The sequence below is a fragment of the Chrysoperla carnea genome, chromosome 1 (assembly GCF_905475395.1).
Source record: "Chrysoperla carnea chromosome 1, inChrCarn1.1, whole genome shotgun sequence".
Classification (NCBI taxonomy): Eukaryota; Metazoa; Arthropoda; class Insecta; order Neuroptera; family Chrysopidae; genus Chrysoperla; species Chrysoperla carnea.
In genome coordinates, this window is record NC_058337.1 from 68,923,686 (window position 1) to 68,936,819 (window position 13,134).

Genomic DNA, 13,134 nt, shown 5'->3' on the forward strand with positions numbered 1-13,134 from the left:
TATTAATTAATCAAAAAATATTACTTTATTCCTCACCATTGTGATAAAAATGATTACAAAAAGTAACATATTTATATTAGAAAATGTGTTCGGTTTTTGTATTAAATTAAAATTTATGTTAAAAATTTTTCTTTAGTACGACCAAAAAGAACCTTTATTATTGAATTCATTATGTATTTTTAAAAGTTTATTAATTAAATATTAAGAAGTTAATTAACGAAATATGTTATCATGACATTAAAAAAATATTGTAGCTAGATAAATGTGACCTTAGAAACTAATAGACCATAAGTTTTTTGTTCTCTTTTATATCGAGTCCATTAAAATTAATCAACGAATATCAAATAGGCCTCAAACAATATTTTTAATAGTAATTTATTTTGCAGTTTCATAATTTAGGATATTTAAATGTTTAGCCAGCCATTTCGAATTCCATAATCTATGGAATTCGTTGAATTTTTTCTAATATAGATTTAGACAAAAAAAAATTGGATTGCAAATAAGAAATGTGGCAGTTATTGTAAAAAAAAATTGTCTAATGCAGTTATTTCTATTGCCAACTGTTTTTAACATTTATAGGCTTAAAATAATCTCATCACTGGTATTTATTATTTTGTATTTTGTTATTCTATTAATTATGTAAGTACTTACCTAATTATTTTGTGTACATATTTGTTTAACACAAAATTTTGTATGAAATTTGTTATTGACAAAAAAATGCCCTAAATTGTTATAATAATATTTTTATATTGGGTGTACTCAAAAAAAAAATAAATAAAGAAATAAATAAAATAAAAAATCCATTAAAATAACCAAATTAATCATAATATTATATAAAGTTCAATATTATTTAAAATAATGATAATGCGGTGTAAGTTTTATTCCTGTTGAACTTAAACAACAAATGGTCGCGTCGCGTAAATCCTAATACTTAATGGCGAATTCAATAACTTATCGAATTCATAGTAACTTATCAAATTTAGTAACATTACCGATTGTGTTTTGATCATTTTAAATAGATATGTATAAGTACACCCATTATACAAATAAATTAGATGTTATTTTCTTAATTAATTTGCTTGATTAACTAAAAAATTATTAAAAATAATAGTAAAAATAACGTTTATTATTATATTTATGAATTCAACAAAATAGTGTTTTAAGTATTATATGTTTACTGTAAATAAATAAAAGACTGAAGAGGAGTGTATTGCATAAAAAAAGTGTTTTTATTACCGAACAAATTCTTTACAGTGGTATATTTCCATGTTTTTTCTTAGGATTTTTTAATTTTTTCGTTGATAATAATGTTAAATCACGAATTAATCGCCATCGTGTTGTTCGTGGCTCAATTATATCATCAACAAAACCACGTACAGCTGCTGGAAATGGATTGCCGAATTTATCCATGTATTCATTTTCTAATTCGGTAACATTTTCTTTACCACGATATAGGATTGACACAGCACCTTTAGCACCCATTACGGCTACTTCAGCCGTAGGCCATGCATAATTTATGTCACCTCGTAAATGTTTTGAGGACATGACATCGTACGCCCCACCATATGCCTGCAATTTATTTTTTACGAGAGTTTACTAATTAGGAAAAATTAAGCAAAATCAAACATACTTAATAGTTATAAAAAGAAGAAAAAAATTTTTAATGTTTATACATAATTTTACTCAAGGATTATATATATATATATATATATATATATATATATATATATATATATATATATATATAAAATGATTATATATAATCTATCTCAACCCTTTCGGAGAATTATTGGCGTCGATGACATTACCCTAGTTGAAAATACAAAAAAGTTGTATACTTCAACCGAGTAAAGATAACAGTGGGATGAACACTTTTATAGCAACGGTACGGCAAGTTTTTATTTTCATTATTAGAATACTTCAGCTATTATGATTGCAAGTGTAATCCTTATTAGAATAAGTAAAAAAAAATTTGTTTATCAATATTTTTTGTCTATTTTCTAGTTTTAGAAAAATTTATTACGAAAATTAGAACCTTTCTCTCAAATATTTTTATTTCTAAGCTTACTTTATGGTGAACAAATTTCATATAATTTATTTTTATAAATAAATGGCCAACTAACCTTTCTAGTAATAATTGTTAGTTTTGGAACAGTTGCTTCAGCAATAGCATATAATAGTTTAGCACCATGTCGAATTATCCCAGAATACTCTTGATTAACTCCCGGTAAGAACCCTGGTACATCTACAAATGTTATGACTGGAATGTTAAATGCATCACAAAAACGAACAAATCGTGCTCCTTTCACCGATGCATTAATATCCAAACATCCTGCGGCAACTTTTGGTTGATTGCCAAGTATTCCCACTGTTCGCCCACCCATACGACCAAATCCAGTTATAATGTTTTTAGCATACTTTGGCATTATTTCAAAAAATTCCCTTTCATCTACAGTTCCATGAATTACGTCCAGCATGTCATATGCTGATGTTGAATCGAACGGGATAATTGAATCTAAATATGGTATATCACAGTCAATAGAATCTGTACAGGGTCTTACAGGGGAAGATGATGTATTTGATTGTGGTAAATAGCTCATTAAATTTCGTACTTGAATTAATGCTTCAACATCATTTTCAAATGCTTTATGAGCTACACCTGACATTGAAGTATGCGTTTGTGCCCCACCTAATTGTTCTTGTGTGACATCTTCATTTGTTACTGACTGTAAAATAAGAAACTTGTTATTCAAAATAGAGCATTATTAGTGAACTAAACCATACTCACTTTGTAAGAGATTTAAAATCAAACAATAATTTTGAAGACTTTACTTTTTTAACATATTAAAAATTATTAAGCCCCGGATAGATTTTGTAAATGCAGATTCAAAATTGTGCGTTTGCACTGTGATCAATTGAAAAATTGTATACCAATTATAATTTTATAGCCCCTGGTAATGAAAAAATCTACGGAATTAATTTCTGATACCATATTATCAAGATAAAAAGAGTGCAAATGAAGCATCTCTGATGCCCGGATAGGATTTGCATTTAGACAATCAAATATAAACTGTTCAAATAATAATAAATTCTTAAAACAATTATAGCCGGGAAATCGTCTTTATTTTTTCTAAAGGGGATAGATAATGACACACAAATAACTTCCATATGTAAGCCCTAAATCATAGAGGTTACTTATTTCACACAGTACCAAATTTCCAAATTTTTTAGTAATCGTTTTGGTTATGTTCACAATAATATCTTTGTTTCCAAAACTTTTACTCCTTGTATCTAGTAAGACTTTCTAAAAAACCTCTGTCGAAGAGAATGCTAGAAGGTGCTCACTGGATAAACATTTGACCAAAAAGAAGCAAAAAAAGTGATATTTTAGCATATCATGGGGACAGAAATATAACTCTTACAAAGCTTTTTACGTTACCATGCAAGCTCCTATTATACTTTGATATTTCAAAAATATCATAAAAAAGAATGGCATAGGATACCGTAGTAGAAAAAAAGTACAATGAACAGGAAATTTAATTGGGATAGGAAATTTTCAACTGAAGGTCGTTTATTCGTTACGTGCGCGGAACCGCATTCAGAGCCACTAGCGGAAATATTTATATCTTCTAAAGCTTTCCATTATTAATTTGAGTTTATCAATATATTATTAATTTGATTTTTCACACAATGTTTGTACCGTTATGTACCATTGTCTATAACTAAAAACCATATCACTTTTTAAATAATTAATCAAACTATAATAAAGGAATTGCAACATAATCCTTCTGAATCGTAGTGCAGGAGTCTGTTTACCCGTTCCCCACTTCTAACACTTTTATTCTATACAATGGTGAAAAATTAATCTTATGTTTTTTTTTTACCTTAACTACATCAGGCCCAGTTATAAACAAATAAGATGAATCTTCGACCATAAATGTAAAATCAGTTATAGCTGGTGAATAAACAGCACCTCCAGCACATGGTCCCATAATTAGTGATATCTACAAAATAATTAAATACTTAAAACGTCTTCATTAAGTAACATTAATGATTATTTACCTGTGGTACAACACCAGAAGCCAAAACATTCCTTTGGAATATATCCGCATATCCAGCTAACGATTCAACACCTTCTTGAATTCGGGCACCTCCTGAATCATTCAACCCAATAACAGGTGCACCAACCAATAAAGCTTGATCCATTATTTTACATATTTTTTTCGCATGAACACTTGATAAGCTGCCACCGAATACCGTAAAATCTTGACTAAATACAAAAGCTGGTCGCCCATGTATTTGCCCATGGCCGGTTATTACCGAATCACCTACAAACTAATAAAATATTATTCTCTATTTACATAATGTTGTTTCAGGTAAGTTGGTAGCATTTTGTTACCTTTGAATTTTCCATTCCAAAATCGGTACATGTATGTTCCATGAACATATCATATTCGATAAATGTGTTTTCATCGCAAAGTAATTGAATGCGTTCTCTCGCAGTTAATTTCCCCTATCAAAGAAAAGAGAATAATAAAGAATTAAACACATAATCAATACATTACGTTGCCAATGTGTTCAATAAATATTGACAAACTACAATTAGGACACTACCCTGTTAAACCTTGCTTTTTGCCATTTTTTAAACTTAAAATTCAATGAAATTAATTCGATAACAGTATTTCCTTTTCTTAAATCATTTTAACTTTTATATTATCATACTTTTTTAATTTGTCTATTATCAAGTCTTATAAATGTACGTACATCCTCAAGTTTACTACGTAAAAATTTAAGAATATTCATAAATTTTGTTTAACTTTTAAACAAAAACCGGTGCTTAAACATGTTAAAGAAGCACCTTTTGGTGTTGCTAACTCCTCGGCACATCTTCCAACCTAGGGTTACTTACCTTTGAAAAATTAATTTAATGATTTATTAAAATAATTTAATTCATATGTTGGATGTTTTATTTACTTTTCTGTGGTAACATTGATAGTTCATAATTTTATCAGAACTAGTACGACCTTATATAGTATTTTAGACCTGACTATTAAAAAAAAAACAATCAAATTCATTAATATTAGATATCTACGACTTGCATCATAATTTTAAAGTCCACGTCTCGTCTGTATGTATTTGCTCCGTTAGGAAATAAGTAACAAGTAAGGTAGTGGAACCGATGATGGCCCGGGTCATTATAATAGCCCTCATTAAAAGTTTTCTTTGACTAATTCATTTCACATCTATTATCATAGACAACGAGGCAATCCCACTCATATACAAATACGTCACCATTTTAACGTTATGTTTTTTAGTTTTTTTCATTAACATAGAAAAGTCGAGTGCATATTTTTTAACTTCTACTAATATATGAAATAATTTAAAAAAAATAGGATAGCTAAAATAGTAAAATTATTTTGTTATAAGCAGTATATTATCATACCAAAAAGTTTGGACATTAAAAGACAGGAAATTATCTGCTTTTTCTAAAAAAAAAACTAAAAATTTGGCTACATTTTCAGCGAAAATTATCGTACGAAAATTATAATTTTTATAAAATTATAAAATAAATTAATATTAATTATTATTAAAATATAAACTTTTTTGGAAAAAATATCAATACAATGTTTTAAAATAAATATTTAAGTTTTGCTGTAGTAGTATTTTCCTTGCTTGAATATAAAAATAATCGCGTGTGCATTTATTTCCAGAGTTTTCAAAATACAAGGTGTCTCTGAAAGAATGAGACGATGCTCTATCACGTATTGTACATCTCAAAATACCTAGACGATCTTCAAATTTTGAAAAAGTTTTTGTAAAATGATGTAAACGTCCATTTTTTCGCCAAATTTACTATGGTTTACTCGAAATTTTAATTATTGTAAGCAGTTTTTAACACAAAAAATCGAACTAGGAAAAATTATGTTTTAATGGTTCTAAGATATGGTTTAAATGTAAAAATATCGTTAACAAAGTTCATAAAGCAGTTTAAATTCTTTTTTAATGATATTTTATCAAATCGACAAAAACCTAAGCGCAGTAGAATAATGCTTTAGTACAAAGTTCCCCCCTCGCATTCTACACCCATTCATTGATGTTAATCCTGATTTTTGAGTGGTATTGCGTTGTCCCAATATTTGAGTGATACCTGTGTATAAATATACACCTATATAAAAATATTAAAATTAATATTTTTATTTACACAGAATAATGTTTATTTTTCATGTAGGAAATATTCATGGCCAAATGAGTTTGATTAATAATAATTACTTTCTATTCATGTTAATGATAGTTTTGTTGGTAATTTTTCACATTGAAAATGATCACGAAAATCTTGCGAAAATAAACATTGTTCAGAATTACATTTTGGTAATTTGTGATCTGTAATAAGTGATTATCGAATAAAAGTAGCTTTACTTGATTTAAAAAATTAACTCCCGACTGTGGAGTGGTGAAGCGGATACAAAAATTGGACCAATAAGTTTCTGGCAACTTCCGGAATATTAATCTACACAAGCTTTCTGGCAAGTATCAATAGACAGAATGAGGTCCTCATATTTTGCAATCACAAGTACCTCCAGCGCCTGCACTATTTAGTGTTTACGAAATAATATTTTCTTTAACATTAATTAATAAGTATTACCTTTTTATGTTGAGCATCAATTCTTTTTTGTCCACCACCATCTAAAGCACGTTTTTTACGCTCATAAATTTGTTCACGAACTTTTACAGTTTGTTGTGATGCATTTGTAGAATATTTAGCATTGCTACATATTAATGAAGGTAAACAATATAAAAGTTTTACACCAGTTTGTGTTAATAATTTACTCATTTTTTTAGAAAAAATAATATTTTAAAATCATTTACAATAAATATTATAAACATCTAGTATCTAGTATCAGTATTAGATCGGTACTAAAATGATTTATTGCCTGAGAAGAGAATAATCTTTTATGTTGTTCTTTTAAAAAACTGGTTATTTGTGACGTCACTGTTTAAAAAAAAATCAATACAAATAAATAATAATATCAATACAAATAAATAACAATAAACATTTATTTATATTAATAATAATAAATTACATTTTTATTATGGCAAAGTTGTTAACAATTCCAATTTTTGTTTTCATTGTTATTTCGTTTTATTTTAAATACTGTATAATTTTAGTGCTGCTTTCGGGAATACCAAATAGTTTTTTTTATATAGTTTTTGTTCGAAATAGATAGGTCGTTTACCTAGCTTAAATGTTAAATTATCAGCATTTTGCTCACACTCGATTAAAAACATAAATATTTTTACTTTATTATATTATAAATATACCTAAGTATTGTGATCGAAAAAAAATCGATATCGGGGTTTCAACGGAAATACACGTTTTGAGGGTTCCTGATTCCAAAAAAGTGATTTTTAAAAAATGTTGCGTCCGTCGGTATGTCGGTATGTCTGTTACCAAGCTGGAGCCTTCAATTTTCAACCGATTTTTCTCAAACTCGGTACATAGGTTCAGTTTGGTCATAATTCCAGACAATTTTTTCATTTTTTCTCTAGGCCTTTTTTTAAGGATACTTCCCTCTAGGTCAAAACAGGATTTTTGGGGTTTTCTCAAAAACGGCTATAACGATTTCGATTAAACTTGGCACAAGGCTAGACCTTAAGGTGTTCCCACACCCTAGGGAAAACCTTTCACACCCTAGGGAAAACCTTTCCAAATACAGGAAAATGGGATTTTCTAGGGAGAGTCTGAGCGGACAGCAGTGAAACTTCGTATCAGGGTTTATATCAACAAGGTACTAGGTTTGACATTGACTCCCCTTTGGGACCCCCCTGGAGCCGTGAAGCTGGAGGGGATGAAATCGTCAAAAGTGGTCAAATCAACCCTACCCAAAATTGATCAAATATTATTTAAAATGTCTTTTTAAGTAACTTTTGTAACTTGGTAACCTTTGCTTAACCTCACCCTTACCAAACTACATCCTTCTAAATATTATATTAAATCCAATAAATACCTAACCCTGTTCCTCATTACTTGTTTTTAAATACATAATTCTTTCAATTGGCTGCTTTCAATAAAAATATTACAAGAATAATAAGTATATCAATTTTATAATATAACAAAGTCTTGTCCGATGTTTCGTACCGTTTATTTTCAAATGGTATATAGTTCGACCTAGCGTTAGTTTATTAATTTCGATTTGAATTCGTTGATTTTATTGTGTCTATTAATTTTATTCAGTACGTATCGCCTATGAGGTTAAAAAAAAATAGAAAATCAATCGGACGGTTCCAGTTTTTTAAAGTTTATCTAATTGTTGTTAGCAGCAAATGTTTGTATACGAGAGTAAACTTTCAATTTAATTATTTATAACGGAATATTTCCATGCTTTTTCTTTGGATGATGATTTACTGTTTTAGTTTTTAGCAATTCTAAATCGCGTATTAATCGCCATCGTGTTGTACGTGGTTCAATAATATCATCTACATAACCTCGGATAGCTGCTGGAAATGGGTTACCAAATGTATCAATATAATGGTTTTCTAACTCAGCAATATTATTTTTTCCACGATATAAAATTGAAACTGCACCCTTAGCACCCATTACAGCTACTTCTGCTGTAGGCCATGCATAATTAACATCACCTCCTAAACCTCTTGATAACATTGTAGCATACCCCCCTCCATACGCTTTTCGAGTGATAACAGACAATTTTGGTACAGTAGCTTCGACTATGGAATAAATCATTTTTGCACCATGTTTAAGTATACCGGAAAATTCTTGCTGTGTACCGGATAAAAATCCAGGTACGTCCACAAATGATATAAGTGGAATATTGAAAGAATCACAAAAACTGATAAATCGGGCTGCTTTTAATGAGGCATTGATATCCAAGCATCCAGCAACAACCTTTGGTTGGTTGGCAATAATTCCTACTGAACGTCCACCCATACGAGCGAATCCAACAATAATATTTGCTGCAAATCGCGGCATTATTTCAAAAAATTCTCTTTCATCAATAATTGCGTAAATGATATCATACATGTCATAAGGATCACTTGAATTGAAGGGAATTACTGAATCCAAAAATGGAATGTCGCAGTTAACTGGATCTGTACAAGATCTAATAGGAGGAAATTCCTTATTTGATTGTGGCAAATAGCTCAACAAATTACGTATTTGTAGTAATGCTTCCACATCATTTTTAAAAGAATTATGAGCAACCCCTGATATTGTTGTATGAACTTTGGGTCCTCCTAGTTCTTCATGAGTGACGTCTTCGTTTGTAGCGGACTTGAAGAAAGAAGTTTCTTAATTAATAATTTTCAAAAAGTGTTTTTATTTAAGGTAGTACGGGCGCCAAGTCAAGTTTAGACTTGTGGTTGAAATTATTATGTAGACGAAAAATAAGAATAAAATTTTTCAATATCTGCCTTGGTTTTCGAAATATCGAAAGCTATATAATTAAACAAGATTTTCAATTTTCGATATTTTAAAAATTACTCCAGATATCGAAAATTTGTATTCTGATTTTTTGTCTTATATTGTCAAGTTATAACATAATTCACCATCAAAATTGAAAACAAATTTTTTTTACTTGTATCCCCACTACCGTGCTCATACATTCTTAATTAGTCGGGCAGGTCTGTTTTAATTTCCACCGACTAGTTTTGGAGAAATTTATGAAATCATGTCATCCATCTACCGTTTTCCCTTAAAACCAATGTTAAATATACCTACCTTTGAAGTCATTTATTTAATTAAATAATCGGACAACCTTCCTAAAATTTTCAGAATTGATTTAGACTTAGTTCAACTTCATATAAAAAAAAATCAATACTTTTATCCAAAATTGCCCTGGCGCTCGAACATCCTTAAACGATGTTATAGTAACAAATTGTAATGGATAATCGGTTGAGCATAATTTCAATTAAAAAAAAAGTGTTGTACAAGATTTACAACTATTCAAATCAGGGAATAATAAATAGCACACAAGATATGAAATCGATCTCCATGTTAAAATTCATTACAATAACAATCATTCTGTTTTTAGAATCACTTTTGCTATACCTTGGCAACTTCAGGGCCAGTTACGTATAAATATGAGGTATTATCTACCATAAATGTGAAATCAGTTAATGCCGGTGAATAGGCAGCTCCACCAGCGCATGGTCCCATAATTAACGATATCTAAAAAAATTAAATTTTTTATTAATTTGTGTAGTTAGTCTGAATATCATTTTTAGAATGCTTGGTATAAACACGAGCTTTGCGAGCTTCCATTAACAATACTAGAATTTTAAACTGAAAGAACTTGTGTATGGAATATAATTTTTATTTTTTAAAAGGGTATATATGATATCGGCATGCAAATCAATAGGTAAACTTTTATCAAAATGATCTTTCAGTTCGAGCAACACACCGTGAAAATATGAATCGATTTTAAGAATAGAATCCCATAGACGTTTATAAAAAAATTATTGAGTCAATTAATTACTAGGCTGTACTGTAGTTTCATTTTGAGGGTGGCCACCTCCGTATTTTGGAGTATAGGGATAACAGTTTTATAATTTGCTCCAATTTTTACTACACGGGGAGACTTTTTTACTACACGGGGAGACATGGCTTTGAGTTGAGCTGGAACAAACAATTCATGAACTCTTGTGATTCAAATTTTGCAAAAATTAGGAAAGTCAATTAGACATTGTTTTATCTCATGGCATAAACTGTTTGTTTATGTCTCAAATACTCGAATATGTTTCATACAAAACTTATGTACTGGGTAAAGAAAAAGAATTTTTTGAAAATTACCACGATAGAAAAGTACAATACAAGAAATATACAATCGATTCATTACGGATCTTCTAATAAACTTACTAGAAAATTATTGGTATCTCGATACTTTGTCGTGAGCCTTTAGTATATTATTCGAATAATGTTTATGCATCTGAGTAAACATTGTAAAGCCAGTTTTAAATATATACTGTTTTTCTACGTTTACTGCTCACATTAAAAAGAAAATTAGGAGCATTGCTATTGCATAAACTTAGGCTATGAAACTCCAGTTTAGCTCATGTGATATGTCTCCTCAAGTATACCTAGTAAATATTGCGACAAGAAATTATTTAAATCGTCTTATGTACTCCAAAATATAAAAGTGATTACACTCAAAGTGACTTTAACTTCATTAAATTTATTTAATTAAATTCGTTTATATTTAATGCCAGTTGTTGTTTGGTAAAATTTTACCCAATGTGGCAATTTCGGAAAGGGGTGAAAATTGGAGGCAGTATAAAAATACTTGCATATTGTCACTTTGCAAAGATAACGGTAAAATATACACTTATGCAATCGGTACTAATTTTTTCCTATTTTTGTTTAATTTTTCTTCCGCTACTATTAATGTTGTAATGTGTATGTAGTTTACTATTTGTATATTTCTTACTTGTGGTATAACTCCTGAAGCAACTACATTTCGATGGCCAATGTCAGAATAACCCATCAAAGACTCTATACCCTCCTGAATACGTGCTCCTCCTGAATCGTTCATTCCAATTATAGGTGCTCCAACCAACAACGCTTGATCCATTATTTTCATAATTTTACGTGCATGTACACTTGACAAGCTACCGCCTAACACTGTAAAATCTTGACTAAATAGGTAAATTGGTCGACCATTAACCTTTGCATGACCGGTTATTACGGAATCGCCTGTGAACTAAAATGAGAATATTTTGTAAAATTTTATTTTACTTGAAGATTTTATCATTGTGCATACTTTCATGTTTTCCATTCCAAAATCGGTGCATGTATGTTCCATGAACATGTCATATTCACAGAATGTACCTTCATCACAAAGAAGGTCAATTCGTTCTCTGGCTGTTAACTTTCCCTAAAAAAGTTTCATAATGCTTTATTTTCCATTTTTGATAGCTTTTGAACATAACTACAGGTTGTTATCATGGTTAGAGCAAACTAATTTTTCTACGCACATGGTTTAATAGGAAGAAAAAACCGATTATTAAAATGAGTAGTTTTTATTCTTTATATATGAATCAACATTTTTGTCGCATAAAATTATTTATAAAATGTGAAATGTAAAAATGCTTTTTTTTTTTTTTAATTCAATTAATTAAATTGTGATCCTTGATATTTCAACATGATATCTCTTTTCATTTTTGAGTTATCGTAAGGACAGACGGACAGACGGCAGACTGACAAACAGACTTCGGACTATACTTAATATACTATGATATATTTCATACATGGAATAACAAGATGAATTATACAAATTAGCACAAAAGTTCAGTGGCCTTTTTTTGCAGTATAGACAAAAGTCTATGAAATAAGCAAGAAAATTACTTATAGCTTAAGTACTCTTAGTTGTATGCTGGACATAAATAATCCTGTACATCGTTCTTAGTCAACCTGATGCATTCTTCCTGGTACCACGAAAGACCCAGGCATCTTGAGAGCCCGTGGGCCTTTGTAGAAACTTTTTTTGAATTGGGAAAAACCTATTAAAAATATATGTAAAAAAATGAAATAAATATTATTACTCTAGCATGTTGAGCGTCGATTTTCTTTTGACCGCCACCCAGTAGAGCATGTTTTCTTTTTTCTTTGATTCTTTCTTGAACAGCAATAGTCTGATTTGCACTTAATGAATTATTTGACGAATGACGTGTATACTTTAATAACACTTGAAATATTTTTCTATCTAACGCTTTCATTTTGAAACTAATTCTATGGCTAAAAATAGTTTAAAACTGAACAAATTATTATTAAGTGGTAGGAATTAAAATAATTCAAGAAAACAGTATTCCAATACCAAGTTTTATTATTTACTAGGGATGTGTAAATTACTTATTAACATTATTTTTTAGCTAGGTTTACTTTAAAATAAAATAAACCTACCTAAAAATTAACTAATAAGTTTATTTTTAAACACTACTTAACCCTAAACTCTTTTACTTGTTTTATACATCAGTTTACTAAATAAGGTTTTGACCTAATTAAAAAAGTAGGTATATTTTCTTTTGTATAGAAAAATTATAAATTATACAGGGTGTTATGTTATCCGTTATTCGTTTAACTTAAATGCTAGAACTCGAAATGTAAGTTTTATTGATAAAAATTCT

General features: G+C 29.3%; 2 protein-coding genes across 2 annotated transcripts; both read right to left on the minus strand.

The window, feature by feature from the left end:
* Window positions 1-1,206: 1,206 nt before the first annotated feature.
* On the minus strand, window positions 1,207-6,902 carry LOC123297800 (propionyl-CoA carboxylase beta chain, mitochondrial-like). Its single transcript, XM_044879592.1, has 6 exons — window positions 6,644-6,902; window positions 4,400-4,513; window positions 4,063-4,335; window positions 3,885-4,004; window positions 2,124-2,726; window positions 1,207-1,569 (listed from the first exon to the last, which is right to left on the minus strand). The coding sequence occupies exons 1-6, from the start codon at window positions 6,830-6,832 to the stop codon at window positions 1,249-1,251; spliced, it is 1,620 nt and encodes a 539-aa protein (XP_044735527.1). The 5' UTR covers window positions 6,833-6,902; the 3' UTR covers window positions 1,207-1,248.
* Window positions 6,903-8,251: 1,349 nt separating this feature from the next.
* Window positions 8,252-12,746, minus strand: LOC123302351 (propionyl-CoA carboxylase beta chain, mitochondrial-like). Its single transcript, XM_044885252.1, has 5 exons — window positions 12,553-12,746; window positions 11,772-11,885; window positions 11,439-11,711; window positions 10,064-10,183; window positions 8,252-9,286 (listed from the first exon to the last, which is right to left on the minus strand). The coding sequence occupies exons 1-5, from the start codon at window positions 12,724-12,726 to the stop codon at window positions 8,360-8,362; spliced, it is 1,608 nt and encodes a 535-aa protein (XP_044741187.1). The 5' UTR covers window positions 12,727-12,746; the 3' UTR covers window positions 8,252-8,359.
* Window positions 12,747-13,134: the final 388 nt, after the last annotated feature.

Excerpts from the sequence above, each read along its gene's own strand:
- LOC123297800 (XM_044879592.1), bottom strand. The coding sequence starts at position 6,832 with ATGAGTAAATTATTAACACAAACTGGTGTAAAACTTTTATATTGTTTA. Across the intron at positions 4,336-4,399 it reads TTGGAATGGAAAATTCAAAG|TTTGTAGGTGATTCGGTAAT; the intron begins GTAACAAAATGC and ends ATATTTTATTAG. Across the intron at positions 4,005-4,062 it reads CTTCTGGTGTTGTACCACAG|ATATCACTAATTATGGGACC; the intron begins GTAAATAATCAT and ends ATTATTTTGTAG.
- LOC123302351 (XM_044885252.1), bottom strand. The coding sequence starts at position 12,726 with ATGAAAGCGTTAGATAGAAAAATATTTCAAGTGTTATTAAAGTATACA. Across the intron at positions 11,886-12,552 it reads TCGACGCTCAACATGCTAGA|GGAAAGTTAACAGCCAGAGA; the intron begins GTAATAATATTT and ends AAACTTTTTTAG. Across the intron at positions 11,712-11,771 it reads TTGGAATGGAAAACATGAAA|TTCACAGGCGATTCCGTAAT; the intron begins GTATGCACAATG and ends TTCTCATTTTAG.